The 22,474-nt window shown below is 41.5% G+C and overlaps 1 protein-coding gene across 1 annotated transcript in view; it reads left to right on the top strand.

The window, feature by feature from the left end:
• LTV1 (LTV1 ribosome biogenesis factor) overlaps positions 1-22,474 on the top strand; it is a 29,219-nt gene that overhangs the window by 5,757 nt on the left and 988 nt on the right. The window contains exons 3-10 of the mRNA XM_068279507.1: positions 961-1,152; positions 3,175-3,262; positions 6,323-6,452; positions 8,634-8,850; positions 11,817-11,944; positions 15,744-15,955; positions 16,855-16,907; positions 17,333-17,533. Of these exons, the coding sequence (XP_068135608.1) occupies positions 961-1,152; positions 3,175-3,262; positions 6,323-6,452; positions 8,634-8,850; positions 11,817-11,944; positions 15,744-15,955; positions 16,855-16,907; positions 17,333-17,533 (1,221 nt within the window). The remainder of the gene's footprint in view (positions 1-960; positions 1,153-3,174; positions 3,263-6,322; positions 6,453-8,633; positions 8,851-11,816; positions 11,945-15,743; positions 15,956-16,854; positions 16,908-17,332; positions 17,534-22,474) is intronic.

Below are 22,474 nucleotides of genomic sequence, written 5' to 3'. Positions count from 1 at the left end.
CTGCCTAAAGGAGTAAATTGGTAGGCATGGAAGTGACAGCTTCTGTCTTGTTGGTATCTTACCGGGAATATAGTAAACGTCACTGATAAGCAGATTACAGCCATAAAAGTTTTCCTGGCAGAATACGACGTCTGGGGGCAGGGAGAGAGAAAATACATGAACTATTGATCTTTTTGTAATTCTGGGACACTTAATAGGCTGCCACTGATTAGAGACCATAAACATTCACCTACTTTGTACATGTTTAAATATAAAAGAAAATCCTGGGATATTTAAAAAAAGTAATTTTTAGGAGTAAGAGGATGGATATAATTAATAATCTCATCAGTTTATTTTCACCTTGGGTTCACTTTAAAGGGGTCGTTTCTCTCTTGCTTCACTCCAGCACGTAACCTACTGCTGCATGCATTGATCAGGCAGCGCATACTTTTGGCATCCACATTGCACTGGAGAGACTGCTTTGCACAGATAGTGTGAGGGAACCCTTGGGTTTTCATGCCCTATGTGAGGTTTTATTTTAGTTCTGTTATGCTGATCACACACAGGGCAGTCTGGTTTGTATGTAGATAAAATTGTAATCTGCCCGGATCTTATCTCTGTGAAATCTCACCAACCTTTGAAAAATGTATACACAATTTCAAAATGACTAGACTTTATCAGGAAAAAAAAAATCTGTCAAAATAGATTGACAATAATCAATATGGCTAAAAAATAAATTGGTCATTTTGACTAAAAAATATAAAGATTTCTCCAACGTAAGCTCAGGACAGAATAGTTTTCAGATTTATCTTCACACCACACCTCCCAGTCTGTCACTAGCATTTGAAGTAAGTGTGGAAATTGCAGGAAAGGTAATGTGAATGTAGTGGAAATAGAGCACAGCTGCTGAGGAAAGGTATGAGGTCTGTACTACAATCCTGTGTATAATTGAATTCATATATTTGGATAATTTCTTTTCAGGTAGAGACAGAGAAAAGGAGGGAGGAACAGAGAAAATTTGGTGTTTTCTTTGATGATGACTACAACTACCTGCAGCACCTCAAAGAAGTAGGCCCTGCTGAACTTGTTCCTTCCAATACTTCTCAAGCACCAAGTAGGATTATTGTGACAGATGAAGGAAAAGTAGAGGAGGAAGAAGAAGAACAGATTCCGGTAAAAAAAAAATCTGAATAGTGTTTCAATTTATTTTGCTTGGCTGTCTGTTTTGATTATTCCCTGAAGATTATGACATTACATGGGGGTTCCCCCCTTGACCCCATCCCTTCTGATTTACTCCAGCCTCACTTCACAGAATTGGCCCCAGTCCTCACTACCCTGTTCAACCTCTCCCTATCCACAGGCACCTTCCCCTCAGACTTCAAGCAGGCCACAGTACTGCCCCTGCTCAAGAAACTCTCCCTCGACCCCTCGCTACCCTCAACTACCGTTCTATCTCCCTCCTCCCCTTTGCCTCAAAACTCCTTGAGCGTCTGGTTCACAAACGCCTGACCCAGTACCTCAATGCCAACTCACTGCTAGACCCACTGCAATCTGGATTTCGGCCTGCCCATTTAACTGAAACTGCTCTCACCAAAGTGGTCAATGACCTTGCCTTAGCTAAAGCTGAATGTAAATACTCCATTCTCCTCCTCCTTGACCTTTCAGCAGCTTTTGACACAGTAGATCATCATCTACTCCTCCAGTCCATGGGCATTCACGATCTCTCCCTGTCCTGGCTTTCATCCTACCTCTCCAACCGCTCTTTCACGACCGCCTTCAATGAGTCCTCGCCCACCCCCAACCACCTCTCGGTGGGAGTCCCCCAAGGTTTGGTCCTTGGCCCCCTACTGTTCACCCTATACACATCCTCCATTGGCAAGGTTATCTCCTCCATGGGTTTTAACTATCATCTGTATGCAGATGATACCCAGATCTACCTCCACACCCCTGACATATCCACCACTACCATGGACAAGGTCTCCTCCTGCCTATCAGCCATCTCCTCCTGGATGTCCACTAGGTTCCTGAAACTAAATCTAGACAAAACGGAATTTATGATCTTCCCACCCCGGCCATCCATGAACCTCCCAGATGTGCATGTCACTGTTAACCACACTACCATTCGTCCTACCTCTCAAGCCCACTGTCTGGGTGTCACCCTGGACTACGCACTCTCCTTCACTCCCCACATCCAAAACCTCACAAAGTCCTGCAACTTCCACCTTCGTAACATCTGTAAGATTCGCCCTTTCCTGACCTCTGCCACCACCAAACTCCTCATCCATGCCCTCATAATTTCCCGCCTTGACTACTGCAATGCCCTTCTGTCTGGTCTCCCTATGACCCGAACAGCCCCACTGCAGTCCATCATGAATGCGACAGCCAGAATTATCCACTGCTCCCATCGCTTCACCACAGTGGATCCCCCTCCTTGAATCTCTCCACTGGCTTCCTATCCAGTCCAGAATCAGATTCAAGATACTGTGTCTGACCTACAAATCTGTCCACAAAACCTGTCCAACCTACATTTCCGATCTTACTCAGAGGTACACACCTAGCAGATCACTCCGCTCTTCCAATGAACTTCGCCTAACCGCCCCCTACATTACCCAGTCCCATGCACGCCTCCAGGACTTCTCAAGAGCTGCTCCAACACTATGGAACTCCCTACCTCCACCCATTATGGCAGCCCCCTCCTTCAACCTCTTCAAGAAAGCCCTCAAAACTCACCTTTTCACTCTGGCCTACTAACCCTCACAAGTGCTCTAAACCCACAGCTGAACTCTGGTCCCCTACCTCTCATGTCCCTACCTCTCCCTCTAGATTGTAAGCCTTTGGGCAGGGTCCTCCTCCTTTTGTGTCCTACCTGATCATGCACCTCCATTACTGTAAACCCATGCTACGTATTTGAGTGAACCTAACTTGCCTAATCTCCATGCTACCATCCAATGACTGACTAAGCATTACCTTGTACTCATACTGTGCTGCATAATCTGGTCTTTCTTGTATTCCTGTATTGTCATTTTGCTGTATGTCACCCCTAAATATTGTCTGTAACCTAAACTAATGTCCAGCGCTGTGTAATATGTTGGCGCTTTATAAGTACAATAAATAAATGGGTTTATATCCTTATATTTACAGTCTTTTTTTATTTTCTTTGCTAGAAATGTAATTAAAAAAAAATTTGTTTTGTAGGCACCAACCTTGCAATTACCTTCTTCAGTCTTTGCATCACAGTTTGAGGAGGATGTGGGGTTGTTGAACAAAGCTGCACCTGTTCGAGGTAAGTTATTTTACATGATAATCCAAATAAAATTACATGGTTCACACTAGTCTATGTGGAAAATGTTTACAGTTTTTGAAATGCAAGTTCTTGGACATGGACACTCCGTGCATTTGTCTGCATTTTAATGTGCATGCTTTTGCCTTAGTACCTTATGATTTGTTATTGAGAAAATGCGTGAGATGTGTGAAGTTATACTGCAGCATTGTTCTATTTTATTTTTCTTTCCAGCATGTGAAAATCGCATTTAGATGTGAACAAGCCCATAGACTTACATTGGTTATACGTTCTAATGTGAATTTGTATGTGGGAAAATGCATGCACATTTAAAAAGTGTGAACCCTGCCAAAGTTGGATTAAATCAGAAAAGTGTGCATACTTGTGCATTTATAAGAAATGCGCCAAGTTTCAAAATTATAGGAAACCCTGTTACCAAATTGACTTGGGCGAAAAACCTCCATACAACTTTTACCCCAGAAGACCGACACAAAATCTGCACCCTCACCTCAAAAAACATCTCTAGCATGCTTAGCACAAGAAAGAAACTACCAATCACTAAATAGACAAAACAAACAAACACAGAACATTTATATTGTGCTTTTCTCCTGGCGGACTCAAAGCGCCAGAACTGCAGCCACTAGGACGCGCTCTATAGGCAGGAGATTTGCCCAAGGTCTCCTACTGAATGGGTGCTGGTTTACTGAGCAGGCAGAGCCGAGATTCAAACCTAGGTCGCCTATGTCAGAGGCAGAGCCCTTAACCATTACACTATCTAGCCACTAGATGGTATAGATACCCAGCCCTTCTACACAAATTCAGCCCAGAAATCTCAAATATCTGCTAGAGATGTAAAGAAACTCTGGGTACCTATATACACGTGGTGGGAATGTAAACCAATAAAAACATTCCAACTATATTCCAAAGTAGTAGGCATTAAGAAATCTCCAAACCCACGAATAGCACTGCTGTCTAACATGCCTGGTTCAATAGGCAAAGCGAAATGCCTTTCTGAGGCATATCCTGGTCACCGCCAGGCAGGTCATAGCGAGACATTGGAAATCTGCTGATGTACCACAACTCCCAGAACTTGGTAAAGCTATTAACCATTTAATGCAAATTGAAGAACTATTACACTCATCGCAAAATAGAATGGAAAAATACATCTCGACCTGGGCATGCTGGATAGATATCAGAGATTCAGTTGCTGATCAAACTTAATGTTGGAACCTTCTAACTAGCAGGTATGAGTCCATGGCCCATATGCAATTAGCTTTTTCACCTGACTTTTTTTTTTCTTCTGGGTTATTTTTTCACAACTTGTCAACTAAATGCCTTTTAAACCTCAAGCAATCAAGATCATACTCAAGAGTACTTTTTCACTTACTTTTTCATACTTTTTCAACTGCAAAATGCTTGAAAATTAATAAATTGAGTAGAAGATAAAAAAAGTATCTCCTAGGAGATAACTGAGGAGAAGTTAACTGCATGTAGGCTCATATCTCTTAAACCCTCTCAACATTGTTTGTTACTATCGCTGTTTGTTACTATCATACTTCTAATGTGATTGAAAAGCCTGAAGCCAGGAATCCCCTATTTTTTCTATGCTTATACCGTAATCTCTATCTACAACTTCCTACCTTTATTATTCTCATTTCTTTCCCGTTTTGTTTTTTTCTATATTGCTGTTGGTATTTGCCAAATAATGAGTCATATAATCAATAATGATGTCATTTAACATTGTATAAATAATATATCTGCATTGTTTTATATGTACAATTTGTATCATAATGTCTCAAGAGTTGACTGTAATCTACTTATTATTGTGACTCAATAAAATAAATACAAAAAAAATTATAGGAAACCCCGAATGAAATACCAATTAATATTCTTAAATGTGCATACAACTATACTGAATAGTAATACGGACCTACCTGCTGTTCTTTCCTTTTAGTTTGTAGAGTTTGGTGTATTCTCTGATGCTGTGGTCACAGGAATGTCAAAGTTTTAGATATTGCACATGGTCTCTTTATTGAGGCAAAGGACTCACAGACATTAAAGTGTACCAGAGCTGAGAGGATATAAAAGTATTATACATACCTGGGGCTTCCAGCCCCATGCGCACATATCGCTCCCACGCCGCCGTCCTCAGTCTTCTCCCTCTTCAGTACTGGGACCCGTAACTTCAGCCCGTCATGGCCAGTCTGCGCAGAAGAAGTGCACCGGAGAGATACATGGAGGGTGCACATCTTTTGTGCAGACAGACCGCAACTGGCTGAAGTTACGGAACCCGGTACCAGAGCTGGAGAAGACTGAGGACGGCAGTGTGAGAGTGATCCATGCGCTTGGGGCTGCAGGAAGTAACAAGTTATGTATAAAACGTTTTATATTCTTTCAGCTTTGGTTTCCTTTAATCTGTAATGGCGGCAGCAATTCCCTGAATGAGTGGTAGCATGGTGAAGAGCTGTTTGACTTTTTGCACTTGCTATACAGCGTTGTGCCTTGATGATGATGGCACATCGCTGTACAGCTAGTGCATAGAGTAACTTTCAGCATGTTGACTCTCACACAGGGAATTGCTGCTGTCTTTTGAGCCCTTTGCCTTGATAAAGAGACTCTGTGGGATCTGGAAACATTGGTTTATGATTGATCTAAACTGGATAATTGATATGTTAAAAGTTCTCTTTAAGACGTGGTGAACAAAAATGAAATAAAATAAAAATTCAAGTCTCCGATTGTCATTCTATTATAAATCAGTAACCTGTTTTTATACAGGTGAAAATATTGCCACAGTGGTAAACTTCAGAGATTCCACACTTAGAGCCTCGTTCTTAAAGCGATTATTTGTGACTGGATCTCGAAGACTTGTGTGCATAGTGTTTTACAGCCCTTGTAGAGTGTGAGGGCAGATCCACTTCCAGGAAGCTAAGGCCTGGGTTTTTGCCATTTTTGATAAGCATTTTCTACATTTAATAACTTGTATAATAAACAAAGTTTCCATGTCCAACAATGAGTAAGAAAACATTCCTACCGTACACCTCCTGAAATCTGTCTTGGCTACAGGTCTTTGTCTGGATTTGGATCCTGATGTTGTGGCAGCTCTGGATGATGATTTTGACTTTGAAAACCCTGAAAACCAGTTAGATGACGACTTCATCCTACAGGCCAATATTCCTGGCAGTGAGGCTCAGAGGTATGGCGTGTGTGTGTGTGTGTGTGTGTGTTCTGTATTTTTTGGTTTTAATTCTGGCTACTCATGTATTCCTTGTGCTTCCACAAAATATGCATTGTTCTTGGCTAACTATGGAAGCTTCCTTTGCTTGACCCACTTTAAAATGAGAACAAAACATTATTGCTACTTGCCTAGCTGCCTTTGGGAGCATTTAGGTCTAACTCTTTGAGTTATTAGGTTAAAACAGCTAGTGAGAAGTCAGATTACCTGATCGGCTTCCTTGGTCAGTCACTCAAGAATAGATCAAAGTATACTGAGCACCTAGGGGTTCCTTAGTGCAGAAAGCTTCTCAAACAAACAACCCCGTAAGGAAGGTTCTCTAATTGTATTGGCTTTTGGGGGACGGTGTGCATTTACTTACAGCGGGCAGTCTGCTCCACAGCCCGTCCTATCTATCATGCGCCTCCATCTTTTGTGTTCCTGTGCTACAAGTTGAAGTTTCCACGGTGATGTCCTGTGCCACTGGCTGCTGAAATGCATGTCGGGAGATGTAGTTAATTGATGTGGCTATGTTTCCTGTCCAGGCGATGCAATCACATCAATGTTAACTACATCTCCCTGCATGCATTGTGGCAGCCCGGGAATGTAGGTCATCACCACAGAAAATTCAAGGTGCGGTTCTATGGCACAGGGCCAAAGAAAATGGATGCCTCCATACTTCTTAGGTATAGCTTCATTTGAGAAGTTTGTAAAGTGTGCAAAGTTCCCTTTAAACATTTAGAATTGCTTTGGGTAAAGTGACCACCCCCCCCCCCCCCTCCCCCATACAAAAAATGCTTGCTTGTATCTCTGCCACTCAGCATATACTATCCTATGTTGAATAGAGGGAAAGGAAGAGCTAGATGCACTAAGGTGACAGCATTGCTCAGAACTTGGAACAGCAATTGTCCAAGTGAGTCTTACACCTCTTTGCAATTATCTTCTATGTGTTGCTCAGAAGGCTTCTGCTGCTAGGATGACAACTGCAACGTCTTTAGGGGTCTGCTTTGTTTTTTTCTTTTTCATATTGTTTAAACTGTCTGTGTAGGAATAATACATTGCTCTCAACTTTATTTTATGTTTAAGTGTGCCCGAGGCTAACATCTGGATCCTGTAGAGACTCCCTGGTCTGTCCTCATGACTGTTCTGCTCTTCAAGCACGAGCAAGGCTGTGCCTGCACAGTAACCCGGAGCCACTTGTGAAGGAGTGTCTCTGTGCTACGGTGCAGGCATGGCAATGCTCGCATGGGTGCAGCACGGCCGCGCTTGTGCATGAAGAGGAATGTAGTTATGATGTGCAGGAGGCTCCCGGATGGTGTAGGAAGCCTCTGGATTCAGCCTTTAGGTATTTGATTTTTCCACCCGAGGTTCCCTCAAGCTAATTTTACCTTGTGAAATTTAAAGGACAACTGACCCAAGAGGAATATGTAAGCTGCTATATTTATTTCCTTTAAAACAATGCCAGTTGCCTGGCTGTCCTGTTGATCTTTCTGGCATCAGTAGTTTCTGAATCATACACCTGAAACAAGCATAGTAGCAAATGCAGTTAAACATTTTATCTGCATGCTTGTTCAGGGTCTAACTGAATGATGATTGAATGATGAAAATGATGAAAATGTATTAGAGGCAGAGGATCAGCAGGGCAGCCAGGCAATGTGCATTGTTTAAAAGGAAGTAAATATGGCAGCCTCTCGGGTCAGTTGTCCTTTAAGAAATAATAGAGAACATTTTTTTCAAGGAAAGTTGTGGTTATTGAGCATAAATTGAGCTTTGTTTTATAAAAGGCATTGCAATGTTCCCTTGGCTGCTTTCAGTGATCTTTGTGCCATCGGACTTGATAAATTCACCACAACAGATTTGCAACACATTTTGGTGACCTGCGCAACAAATTTGCCAACATGCTGTATAAGCAATGTAGAAAGATTTTTTTATTTTCATGCATTCTCTGCAGCATGTTGATGTATGAAAAGGCTGTTTGTTTTTTTTGTTGGTTTTTTTATTATCCTCTTATTTCCCGTTTTTGCTTTTACTTGCTGTATTTCAAAATCTGTAAATCTCTTCTACAGTACGATCTTAATGTGCAACAATTGTTACAGTATAAAAATGTATTTTATTTATGCACATACAGTATATACTGTAATAGTTTTACTCCTTTTGTTTTAGAAACGAGTATGAGGGGGAGGAGGAGGATACGGATGATGATGACTTTGACTCAGAGGGTCCTTTATCTGATGAAGAGGGTGGAGGAGATGTTGGTCCCATGAGAGAGTTTCTGTTTATGCAGGAAGAGACTAAAAGTCGCTTCTCAGAATATTCTATATCTTCCGCTGCTATGAGAAGAAATGAGCACCTCACTCTGCTAGATGAGCGTTTTGAGAAGGTAAGATCTCCTAGTTGGCCTAAGTGCTCAGTTCCAATTGATGGCCCTGAGGTTTCTCTAGAAAAACTGGTTTTCTGTGTGTATTAGGTCACATGGCTGTCAGTTCTAATGCAGATGTTTAAAGGACAACTGAATTGAGAGGGATATGGAAGCTGCCATATTTATTTCCTCTTAAGCAATACCATTTGCCTGGCTGTCCTGCTGATCCTCTGTCTGTAATATTTTTAGCACCAGATCCTGAACAAGCATATGCGGATCAGGTGTTTCTGACATTGTGAGATCTGACAAGATTAGCTGCATGCTTGTTTCTGGTGTTATTTAGACACTACTGCAGTCAATTACATCAGCAGGGCTGCCAGGCAACTGATATTGTTTAAAAGTAAATAAATATGGCAGCCTCTGTATACTTCTCACTTCACTTGTCGTTTAAGCTGCTTTCATACCAGTAATCTGCGGTGGACTTCAAAGCAGAAATCTGCCAGTGGCCCATATACATATATATACACATATGTATGAACACACACAACATAACCACTTCTATTTAAAAAGCAGGGAACTGGCACTCAATCAAGCTAGGGCTTATAAAATAAGCATCCTCCCGGCAACCACTAGCCTCACCCTACCTCTTCTGCCTATTATACTGTGTGTGAGGAAATTTGTTGGAATGAATGGTGGTAAGGTAAGTGATGCCTTTCTTTCTATTACACTAGTAATACATGCAACACAAGCACTGCATGGCGCGACGCTCACCTGAGCCACCCACTTACTGCTTACATATGGATGGGTGTGGTGTTTTTTTCTGCCCTGAAAAAAACAGTTTGAATGAACTCATGAGAGCTAAAAGGTTACCAAAAGTAAGATTTTTTTTTCGTCTTATAAAGCCAATCAGAAATGCAGAATCTTTTCTCCAGGGATGTCGGATAGCTGTAGAGAACCTAAATGATTTTGGCCTTGCAGAAGTTAGGTTAAATACTAAAAGTGATTTATAGTAATGTGTTAATCAAACATGAACCTCACAACATGGATTATATTTGCTAACCGTATTCAAAAAGTGGAACAAGAGTGGTGTACTTCCTATTTTCTATATCTGTATTTCCTAGACTGAGGACTACACATAAAATATAAATGGTATACGCCTCATTCTCAACTAAGTCTATGAGGCAGACACATGTTTTATTAATTTTAGTTTTTCAGAGGCTTCCCTGTAGGTGGGTGGTGCTGAATTATTATTATTTTTTTGTTAGAAAGATGGTTTTGCAATTATGGTTTAGCAATATGGCAGCAGTTAGTTTTTAATCATGTATTTTAGAAAACCTAATTTACCAGCAAGAAAAGAAACCTAGGAGACATTTTAAGAGGTGTTTTTTTTGGTTTTGTTTTTTTTTTATCCAAATTGGGGCAAATGTATCAATACCAGTGTGAGAAAAATTGGAGCAACACTGATGCATAAGTGTGGCAGATGTCAAGTTCAAGGATTTTTACTGGTTGCTCTCAGCAATCTACTCAACATTACCAGTTTTGTTGCAGTTTTCCTTGCACAGAGCTTCATTAATTTACCTCTTTAAGTCTTAAACATTAAACATTACTATTTTCCTGAAAGTGACTCGCAGTTTGTGTTCCTACTGCACCATTTTGTTTTTTTGTCAGAAACGAATTAGCCTGATTTGGTGTGTTTAACCTCCTTAGCATGAGTCCAGCACGTGGTGGAAAAAAACAAGCCAGGAGCGGTAACCCGAGCGTGACTTGTGGTTGCCGCCCGGAGGTCTATGCAGAGCAATACGCGCAGCGGGCGTTTTCACTCACCTCCCGACGGATCCCGATATCGACCGCCATTCTTCTTCCTCTCCATGGAGGTTCTGCATCCACCTCGTTAGATTGCCATCTGTCATCATGACGACAGACGGCAATCTCACTACAGGGTTACAGCGCCACCAAGAGTACAGAGGCAAAACTGCAGTGCTGGATCCCAGGGAGGTGAGTAAGTGTTGGGCTGCTGCAGATCTTCCCCCAGTTTTAGGGTCTAAAAGCATGAAAACAAATTGCACTGCTTTTAGCCCCTAAAATCTGGAAAGAATCATACCACCAAGGGGTTAAAGGACACCTTACCCGAGGCAAAGCTACCTAAGGTAAGCACAGAGGTGCAAGCATGCTGGATCCATTCACCTCTCTGCATTGTTTGTTACACCCCTCATTCCCCCAGTCTCTAATCACTCCTTAAAAATGTTGACTTTTGACTGAAGTCAAATTTTCAGACAGAAAAAGTCAAGCTTACAGCAATGTCCTTTCCTACCACCTTTCTATTCCCTCCCCATTCACTCCCCTTAGGTCGGAATGGAAGGCTGATAGAAGGGAACATTTCTGCAAGCCAGTCCCTTCCTGTCTGAAAATTTAATTTTAGCCAGAAGTCATATTTTTTTAAGGATTGATTACAGAGACTGACGGAACTATGGAAAGACACGGACAACGCATAGAAGTATGTGGATCTTCTGTGCTGATCTTGGGAGCTTTGCCTCTGGTCATGGGGCTGATACACATGGGCAGATGTTGCCTCTTTCAGACGGGAGGCTATACTTCACACTTGTCTGCAGTTCAGCATCCTGTCTGCCGCCCACAAACGCAATTTAAATGCAGCTGAATAGTAGCGGTTGTAACACCTCGCATTTCAGCACTTGACTTGTTTTGCAGTTACCCGGTGGTAGACATGTCGCGTCTGAACATGGCTGAGAGCTGCACTCAGATGTGAGATGTGACTCCATGGGGGGGCACCAGTACCGAGCGCTAACAAACACCCGGCCAGTACAGTACAGCAGCTGACAGGTGCTGAATTCACTGCATGTCTGCTGCCCATCTGAAAGAGGCCTAACTTAATTCAGATAGTATCCTCCGAATTTGAAATTGAGAATCAAACAATTTTTTCCGCTAATATCATTTTCTTATTGCCTCAATCCTTTCATTTTGTTTTCCAGTTTTATGAGCAGTACGATGATGATGAGATTGGCGCTCTGGACAACAGAGAAATGGAAGGATACATCCAGCCAGATAGTGCACGTCTTCAAGCTGTTTTAGAGGACTACTTCAAGCAGAAGGCAAAGGAGTATGTCTCACCTCTTTTTTACTGTATGGAATGGTTTTCAGGTTTTCTCCATGTTTGACTAAAGCTGATATATATGGCATTATTGCTTAGGGTCTGGTTCTTGAGTGTTTTGTAATGCTATATTTTTATAGACCAAAAAAAAAATCAGGTGAACAATAAGAATTTAAAAGTAAGTTGAAAGTTAAATCAGAATGTCCTGGAAGTATACAGGGAGTGCAGAATTATTAGGCAAGTTGTATTTTTGAGGAATAATTTTGCTATTGAACAACCATGTTTTAACCCCAAAAAATCATTAATATCAAAGCTGAATATTTTTGAAAGTAATTTTTAGTTTGTTTTTAGTTTTAGCTATTTTAGGGGGATATCTGTGTGTGCAGGTGACTATTACTGTGCATAATAATTATTAGGCAGCTTAACAAAAAACAAATATATACCCATTTCAATTATTTATTTTTACCAGTGAAACCAATATAACATCTCAACATTCACAAATAAACATTTCTCACATTCAAAAACAAAACAAAAACAAATCAGTGACCAATATAGCCACCTTTCTTTGTAATGACACTCAAAAGCCTGCCATCAATGGATTCTGTCAGTGTTTTGATCTGTTCACCTTCAACATTGCGTGCAGCAGCAACCACAGCCTCCCAGACACTGTTCAGAGAGGTGTACTGTTTTTCCCTCCTTGTAAATCTCACATTTTATGATGGACCACAGGTTCTCAATGGGGTTCAGATCTGGTGAACAAGGAGGCCATGTCATTAGTTTTTCTTCTTTTATACCCTTTCTTGCCAGCCACGCTGTGGAGTACTTGGACGCGTGTGATGGAGCATTGTCCTGCATGAAAATCATGTTTTTCTTGATGGATGCAGACTTCTTCCTGTACCACTGCTTGAAGACATCAGTGGATCAGTCCTCCAGTGGTTCAGATCATTCCTGACTGACAGAACACAGAGAGTATCCCTAGGACCTATAATGTCCAAACCTGCACCTCTGCAATTCGGAGTGCCACAAGGATCAATCCTATCCCCTCTGCTGTTTGCAATCTACATGTTGCCACTCGGTACACTTATCCAACGACATGGCCTGACGTACCACTGCTACGCCGATGACACACAGCTATACCTGTCCTTCAAACCTGGTGGAACAGACCCTACCCCAAAAATAAACTCTTGCTTAGCTGAGCTTCAGGCATGGATGAATGATAACTGGTTGAAACTGAATGCTGACAAAACTGAGGTCCTGTTTGTCCAAAGCCAGTGCTCGCCATCAAAACAGCTCTATCCTAAAGCAACACCAATCAGGATTGGGAATTCAGACATAAACAGCTCCAACCTTGTGCGCAGCCTTGGCGTACTAATCGATGGGGAATTGAGTTTCAGAAACCAAATTTCATCTGTAGTTAAATCTTCCTTCTTTCATCTGAAGAACATTGCAAAGATTAAACATCTGATTCCCCCAGAGGATCTTCAAACCCTAGTCCACGCCTTCATCACATCACGGCTGGACTACTGCAATGCCCTTTATGCTGGCCTCCCCAAAAAGGACCTGCGTCGCCTGCAATTAGTGCAGAATGCTGCTGCCAGATTGCTAACAAACCAGCCTCGCCACTGTCACATTACACCGATCCTTCGCTCACTGCACTGGCTACCAGTAGAATGGAGAATACTCTTCAAGATTGGACTGCTGACATTCAAATCCCTGCACAATCTGGGCCCTGGACACATGAAGGACTTGCTGAAGCTGCACCACACCTCTCACAACCTCAGATCAGCAAGTTCTATAAACTTGGTCACTCCCAGAGTGCACCTCAAAAAATCTGTAGACAGAGCCTTCTGTCATGCTGCCCCCACTCTTTGGAACTCCCTACCACACCCAGTAAAGACAGCACCATCCCTGGAGCTATTCAAATCCAGACTGAAAAGCCATCTGTTTAGCCTGGCATTTCCAGATTTATAAAATTCTTCCTCTGTACCACGATGGTCGGAGCCATGCTTATGCGCTTTGAGTCCCACAGGAGAAAAGCGCTTTACAAATGTTATTTGTTGTTGTTGTTGTTGTTGTTGTTGTTGTTGAAGAAGGTGTCTTCCAGAAACTGGCAGTAGGACTGGGAGTTGAGCTTGACTCCATCCTCAACCCGAAAAGGCCCCACAAGCTCATCTTTGATACCAGCCCAAACCAGTACTCCACCTCCACCTTGCTGGCGTCTGAGTCAGACTGGAGCTCTCTGCCTTTTACCAATCCAGCCACAGGCCCATCCATCTGGCCTATCAAGACTCACTCTCATTTCATCAGTCCATAAAACCTTAGAAATATGGCCAAACTGGTGGCAAGTGGCATCTTGGCAGCTGCGCGCTTGACTTTTCTCAGTTCATGGGCAGTTATTTTGCGCCTTGGTTTTTCCACACGCTTCTTGAGACCCTGTTGACTATTTTGAATGAAACGCTTGATTGTTCGATGATCACGCTTCAGAAGCTTTGCAATTTTAAGAGTGCTGCATCCCTCTGCTAGATATCTCACTATTTTTTTACTTTTCTGAGCCTGTCAAGCCCTTCTTTTGACCCATTTTGCCAAAGGAAAGGAAGTTGCCTAATAATTATGCACACCTGATATAGGGTGTTGATGTCATTAGACCACACCCCTTCTGATTACAGATATGCACATCACCTAATATGCTTAATTGGTAGTAGGCTTTCGAGCCTATACAGCTTGGAGTAAGACAACATGCATAAAGAGGATGATGTGGTCAAAATACTCATTTGCCTAATAATTCTGCACTCCCTGTATTGCACAGTAGCAAAATATGAATATTACAAGCTGAGATAGGAAAAAAAAATTTCTCACTAACTTAAAAAATTCTTAGTGGTTTTCTTCAGCGCTGATTTTTTTTTTTTTTTTTTTTTTTTTAGTGTTAAATTGTACCAGAGACGATGTGAAATAAAAGATTTTTTTATACATACCTGGGGCTTCTTTCAGCCCCATGCGCACGGCTCGCTCCCATGCCGCCGTCCTCCGCCTTCTGTATCGCCGGTACCGGGTCCTGCAACTTTGGCCTGTCTGCGCAAGAAAAGTGTGCTCTCTATGTATCTCTCCGGTGGCTGCTGGAGAGATACCTAGAGAGTGCACTTCTCTTGCACAGACTGGCCAAAGTTACAGGACTCTCTGCCGGCAATACAGAAGGCTGAGGACGGCGGCATGGGGCTGGAGGAAGCCCGAGGTATGTATAAAACTTTTATTTCATATCAACTCTGGTTTTCTTTATGTATTTGAGCAATTTATTTTACTGTACTTGGCCCAATTTCAAGCTGCATACAGTTTGCATTCAGTTTTCTAAGACAAACTTTCCAGGTGACCATTTTGAAAGTGTGTGTAGAGCTTTATGCAAGGTCTCAATAAGATTATCTACTACTCTATTAATTTTAAGTAAGCACTTTAGTTAGTCACTACCTCCCAATCTGGCAGCTCTGTACTGTATAACCTTCCTACCATTTCTGTCTATTCTCACCAATGAGGCTCTGTTGAATATTGTGTCAGTTCTATGTTTTTCTGGCTGCCATGCCCTCAACAGCCACACACAATCACTTCCAACCCTCTAGTCACATTATGAGGGAGATGTTACTCTTGGTATGGTTAGATTCTGATCTGACTGGAGACTCACCATGGCTCAGGAGAAGCTGGTATTTGACGGCAGCTAGTGCTACAGAGGTATAAGGATTGTATACTATACCGCCTTAGTGTCAGAAAGCCGACAGTGAACCAATCCATAATGTATCATTTCTTCATTACACTTATGCAGATGTGTATCATTAAAAGATCTTGAGCAGCAACGAAAAGAATTGTGTGTTACTGAGCACCAAGAAGGACAGGATGAAGCCGAGCAAACAGGAGGACTGGATAAGACTGAGGACACTGAAGCACTGGATGGGACTGAGGAAGATGAAGAGGAAGAAAAAATGGAAACTATAGTTATTGAACTACCTTCTAAGTGGGACTGTGAATCCATACTTAGTAAGTGTATTGAACTGCATGAAACAACACATACAGATGTCGGTACCATTTTGAAATTGCTATGGCTGTTTCAGGGTTTTTTTTGTTTGTTTGTTGTCCCAAATTTTTATTTTTATTTTTTTTTTATAATGAAATGTACGTACCCATAAGAGTGATAGTTAGAAGTTGTCTGACATAGTTTCTTCTTTGTAAACCATAGTCTTTATAAGTAATGTTTTCATTCTGTGATCTGTACGTTTGTGCCCAGCATTCACATTGCTTATGTGAAAACAGATTGGTTTACTGCAGGCAACAAGTGTGAACAGTCCCCATAGATGAGGGCTCTGGTTTACAGGCTTATCTATCTAATACTGTAGCTACCCAAGGATAAGTCTAGTGCTCCCCAGTCCTGTCAGATCAGATAGTGATAGTTGGCTAACTGGAGCTGCTCTGTTATATAAGAAGGGGCAGGCAATGTAAGAATGGTTGCAGTTTGGTTTGTAGCATTTGGGATAGTTTCTGAGCACCAGAAATCCGAGAACAGTGGGGTAATAAATTTAATAAAGAAATGTGACAATTTGGATTTCCCTGTAAGAGGCATCCTTGTCCACATCTTTCACCTCCCAAATTATCTCCTTGGAGAAAACTTGGGAGAAAAAGTAAATTGAATAAAGGGCCCCTGACCCCACACAGTGCTTCAGAGTCAGACCTCTGCGGATTTATTGTTTACTAATTAAATGTGCTGTCCTGTGGAAAAATGTTATTTTTATTATATAAGGAGATATAAAAATGACAATCTTGTTTGGCAAATGGTTTTATAGAACTATGTTGTTGTAGAAATGCTATTAGCTAAATACAGTACTTATGATTCAGATGTGAATTCACTTACATTTAGGGTCTCATTTATTTTCTTTCAACAGGCACATACTCAAATTTGTATAATCACCCTCAGACAATAAAAGATCCACCTAAGGTGCGTTATTTTCATAAATCTGACATTCTTGGATATTGTTTTTCTTAAATATTAGTACCTCAAATCCTGTGTGTGTGTTTTTTTTTTTTTTTTTTTTTATAATTTTTATCTGGTGAAATTGTTGGGGTAGACGGTGGGTGAAGATGCACTTACATTAGCAGACTGGATGTTTTAGTGTCCAAGATGAGATTGCTTCAGTCTTCCTCCATTGTTTTTGCTTTCCTGGAAGAGTTGTAGTTGGTGCTGGTGGAGATGACTCTTGCTATACAAGAGCATTGGAGGAAGATAATCACAGGATGTATCTCGCAGTTGTAGATCTAAGCGAATAAAAGGCTGTGCTGTAATATCCCAGTGTGTAAGCACATTGCTGATGCGCATTAGCTTGGCTATAAACTGCTAATTGTAACTTGGCATTTGCACTTTAGAAAAAGCCGATTAAAGTATCTACCAGAACCGGCATTCCACTGGGTGTCCTGCCTGATCGAGGGCCTACAGCCAAGCAGGTGGAGCGCATGGAAAGGATTAATGATGGAGATTTGCCCAGGGTGTCAACACAGCCTCGTTGCAAAAATGAATCTGCAGAGGAGAAGAGAGCTCGAAAACAGGCCATAAAGCAGGAACGCAAGGTGAGCACTGGCTCTTCATGTCTTCCATAATGTACTTCTTTGGTAGTGTTAAAATATCCAGTGGATTTCACTCACTGCTTGCTCTCACCTTTCCTGACTCTTTTCTCCTTGCTGCACTCGCCTGTCACACTGACAGCAGAGCTTCCGTATGTCGGGCAGTAGCGAATTTCAATGGCTCTTGACATTTAGGAACAGTTCAGGAAATCAAAAATATTGATTTGACTAATTCAAATGTACAAAACTTCATAAAAACTTTAAAAGTAAGAATACATCCATCCACCAACAATAATGCGGTACATAATGCCCACACAGGGCTTGGGGTGCTGTATAACTTAAAACATTTGAAGTTGACCACTTCCTGCTCTGGTTTTGAATCATTAAAGTCAATCAGTCAAATCTTTATTTGTGGTTGCTTGAACTGTTGCTCTATACCAGTGATGGCGAGCCTTACATAGTTAGTTAGGTTGAAAAAAGACATACGTCCATCGAGTTCAACCAGAGAACAAGTACAACACCAGCCTGCTCCCTCACATATCCCTGTTGATCCAGAGGAAGGCAAAAAACCCTTACAAGGCATGGTCCAATTGGCCCTAAAAGGGAAAAATTCCTTCCCGACTCCAGATGGCAATCAGATAATATCACTGGGTATTACCTAGTAATTGTAGCCATGGATGTCTTTCAACGCAAGGAAAGCATCTAAGCCCCCTTTAAATGCAGGTATAGAATTTGCCATAACCACTTCCTGTGGCAGTGCATTCCACATCTTAATCACTCTTACTGTAAAGAACCCTGATGTATTTATACATGTTAATTAGATCCCCTCTTAAGGCGTCTTTTTTCTCTAGACTAAATAAACCCAGTTTATCCAACCTTTCTTGGTAAGTGAGACCTTCCATCCCATGTATCAATTATGTTGCTCGTCTTTGCACCTGCTCTAAAACTGCAATATCTTTCCTGTAATGTGGTGCCCAGAACTGAATTCCATATTCCAGATGTGGCCTTACTAGAGAGTTAAACAGGGGCAATATTATGCTAGCATCTCAAGTTTTTATTTCCCTTTTTAATGCATCCCAAATTTTTATTAGCTGCAGCGGCTTGGCATTGAATACGATTATTTAACTTGTTGATGAGTACTCCTAAGTTCTTCTCTAAGTTTGATGTCCCCAACTGTATCCCATTTATTTTATATGGTGCTAGACCATTGGTATGACCAAAATGCATGACTTTACATTTTTCAACATTGAATTTCATCTGCCATTTTTGTGCTCCTATAGCCATCCTATCCAGATCCTGTTGCAAAACGTCGCTATCTTCCTGAGAGTTGATTATTCTGCACAATTTTGTATCATCTGCAAAAATAGCAACATTGCTTTCTACTGCATCTACTAGGTCATTAATAATTAAATTGAAGAGCACTGGACCTAGTACAGACCCCTGTGGGACCCCACTGCTAACAGTCACCTATTTTGAGTATGATCCATTGACCAAAACTCTGTTTTCTGTCCATTAGCCAGTTCCCTATCCATGCACACTGACTTTCTTCCCCAGTCCTTGCATCCTCAACTTTTGCACCAGACTTTTGTGGGGAACAGTGTCGAAGGCCTTAGCAAAGTCCAAGTATATCACATCTACAGCATTCCCAATATCCACATTAGCGTTCACTACCTCCATAAAAGCTGAGCATGTTGGTCAAACAGGACCTGTATTTAGTAAACCCATGCTGAGAAATAAGATTATTTTCTACTATGAAGTCATGTATAGTATCTCTTAGTAACTCTTCAAATCGTTTGCATACAACTGATGTTAAGCTTACAGGTCTATAATTTCCTGGATCTGATTTTTAGCCCTTCTTAAATAATGGAAAAACGTGGGCTGTACGCCAATCCACTGGGACTCTGCCAGTTGAAAGAAAGTCACAAAAGATAAGATAAAGGGGGTTGTCTATAATTGAACTTAATTCCCTTAGGACCCGAGGATGCATGCCATCCGGGCCAGGTGCCTTGTCTATTTTTAATTTATTTAGTCTTGCCTTCACTTCTTCCTACGTTAAGTAATTAATATTACAATTGGAAGATTGAGACTCTTCTGCATCTGTAATTTGCAACAGTGATGTTTCCCTTGTGAAGACAGAAGCAAAGAAAGCATTTAATAACTCTGCCTTACCTTGGTCATCCACCATTGAGTTCCCACCCTCATCCTTTAGGAGTCCTATACAGTTGATGTACTTGTTAAACTTCTTTGGGTTTGATATCCCTAGCGATTTAGATTTTCAGCTTCAATCTTTACCAGGCTTATTTCTTTTTTACAACTTTTATTGTACTCCTTATAATTGCTTAATGCAGCTTCAGTCCCCTCCTGTTTTAGGACCGTATAGGCATTCTTTTTCCCCTTAATTTTATCTCTAACCTTTCTATTTATCCATAGAGTCCTTTTTTACACCTAGACGTTTTGTTTCCGTATGGGATATACCTACAACAATATTGATTAAGAATAAGTTTAAAAGCTTGCCATTTCCCTTCAGTGTTCTCCCCTTGTAGTACATTATCCCAGTTCACCAAACTTAGTGCCTGCCGGAGTTGATTGAACTTTGCTTTTCTAAAATTCATAGTTTTAGTTGTCCCGCTGCCCTGCGGCCTATCAGTCACCAGATCAAACGTTATCATGTTGTGATCACTATTTCCCAAATGCTCTTGTACCTGCACATTTGATACATTATCTGGTCTATTTGAAATGATCAAATCCAGTAACGCATTCCCCTAGTTGGTTCCGTTACCATTTGAGTCAGGTAACTGTCCTGTAGTGATGCCAGAAATCTGCTGCTATTACCAGAATGGGTAGCCTCAATACTCCAGTCAATGTCTGGAAAGTAGAAGTCGCCCATAACTATGACCTCATTTTTACTTGCAGCTTTTTCAATCTGCTGTAGTAATTGCAGTTCTGCAGCTTCATGAATATGTGGTGGCCTGTAACATACCCCAATAAGCAATTGGCAACCTTTATTTCCACCATGAATATTTACCCAAACGGACTCCACATCTTCCCAATCTTCATCCATCTCATCGTTCAGGACAGCTGTAATAGAGTTCTTAACAAAAAGACAAATCCCTCCACCTTTTTTCCCTGCTCTATCCTTTCTAAACACATTGTATCCCTCTAAATTTGCTATCCAGTCTTGGCTTTCATCCATCCATGTCTCTGTTTTTCCCACAATGTCATAGCCTTTGTCAATCAGAATGAACTCTAGTTCGCCCAATTTATTTGCAAGGCTCCTAGAATTGGTTACCATGCACTTTATATTTTTACCACCACATTTTCCAATTTTGGTTACCTGAAATGGGCTACTTGAAGTTTTACCAACCTCCTTACTCTTTACACTGTCTCCACCCCCCATAATGTTAAGCTCCCACTGTCTTTTAGAGGCCGAGTGCCCAAGCTGCGACCCAAATGCCACTTATTTGCACAGCACAGCAATTTATACTAGATACTGTGGTTTTAGTGAGAAAAAAAAAACACAACTCATACATTAAGCACAGGATGTCTGGGGGGGGGGGGGGGGGGGGGGGCTGGTGCATACCAAGAGCGCTTTTAAAAACACCCGCCCTTTCAAAAGCGTTTGGCTAATGTATTTGAATGGGATGGAGCACGCCAGAGAGATGTGATTTTTCTCCCAAATGTAAATGCGGCTCCTGCAGCATTTCTGCTGATTTCTGAGGCGATTCAGCCTCAATGCCAAGTATAGAAAAGTGGAAAATCGTTCTGAAAAACGATAGATAAGAGCGATTTTCCAAGCGTTTCTGTTACAGAAGCTGTTCAGTTATAGCTGTACTGTAACAAAAAATAAAAAACCTCTACATCAAAACACTCTAAAAATTGCTAGGCACGATTAGAAAATCGCTAGGCACAAAAATCACTTCAAAAAGCACTGAGCGTTTGCGATTACGCTAGCGCTTTTTTGTGTGCACTGGCCCTCAGTGAAACATTTTTTCTACCACTCGGTTAAGGTTCACTTTAAAGTGCATCAATCACTGCCACAAATGAGCAGCAAACTGTCCCAATGGTAGAAAATTAGACTAGGAGAGTGATATTGGATTGTAATTGTTTGACTGATAGCTAGTAACTATCAAATAATGCAGTGTACTCAGTAAAATGCTGTGGGAAAATGTCAGTACAAGTTCTATACAAATGAATAATATTACAAATATGATACAGGTGGCTTTAGGAAAATAAGGGGCTGGATTCTCACTGGTTAGACAAAATAAATGATATTGCACCATCTGTGCTTACATAATGACTAGTGGACCATGATTCACAAGTGCAGTGCATACTGTATGTCTGTAGCAGAATACATGTATGAATGAAGTGCAGGCTGTGCACTGCTCATACATGTGATCACAGACAAATAGATTGCAGGATACATGATGCTTGTATGCAGAGGAGGCTTCTAACACTGCAATCATAAACATTCATAACAAAAAGACAATAATATCTGGCTATGCAGCAGGCTTCTGGGAGAGGGGAAAAAGGGGCACCTTCCAGGCATGCAGCCTCAGCCCGGGTGCAGTCCTGGTCTTATTGACACCTCATTGATGGTTCTTGTGTGGGTGATCTGCGAGCAGAGTAGACAATTGCTCGACATGACAGGAAGAGAAGGGCTTTGGCTTACAAGGCAGACACACCGCTCAGCTGACAGATCTGGAATGCTCCTGTTCCCCCTCACAGTGCACGCTGACATGATTTACAGGGCTGTTCAAATAGCCAGCCATCCTGACTTCTCTCTTCACTGTGGAGGATGGGGGCGGTGCTCACCGCGTCTGTGTTTTCTGGAGGGGAAAGGAGGAATCAATGCACAGGGAAAATAATCCTCTTTCACCTGCCTTTCTCTCTGCGTTGTCCAGGTTTTGAGGTTTCAAGAGGGGAGGAGGCTTAAGGGGGGAATTATTT

This window comes from Hyperolius riggenbachi, chromosome 4, assembly GCF_040937935.1.
Source record: "Hyperolius riggenbachi isolate aHypRig1 chromosome 4, aHypRig1.pri, whole genome shotgun sequence".
Lineage (NCBI taxonomy): Eukaryota > Metazoa > Chordata > Amphibia > Anura > Hyperoliidae > Hyperolius > Hyperolius riggenbachi.
Note: the sequence above shows the minus strand (reverse complement) of the source record. Positions and strands in the feature narration are given on the sequence as shown.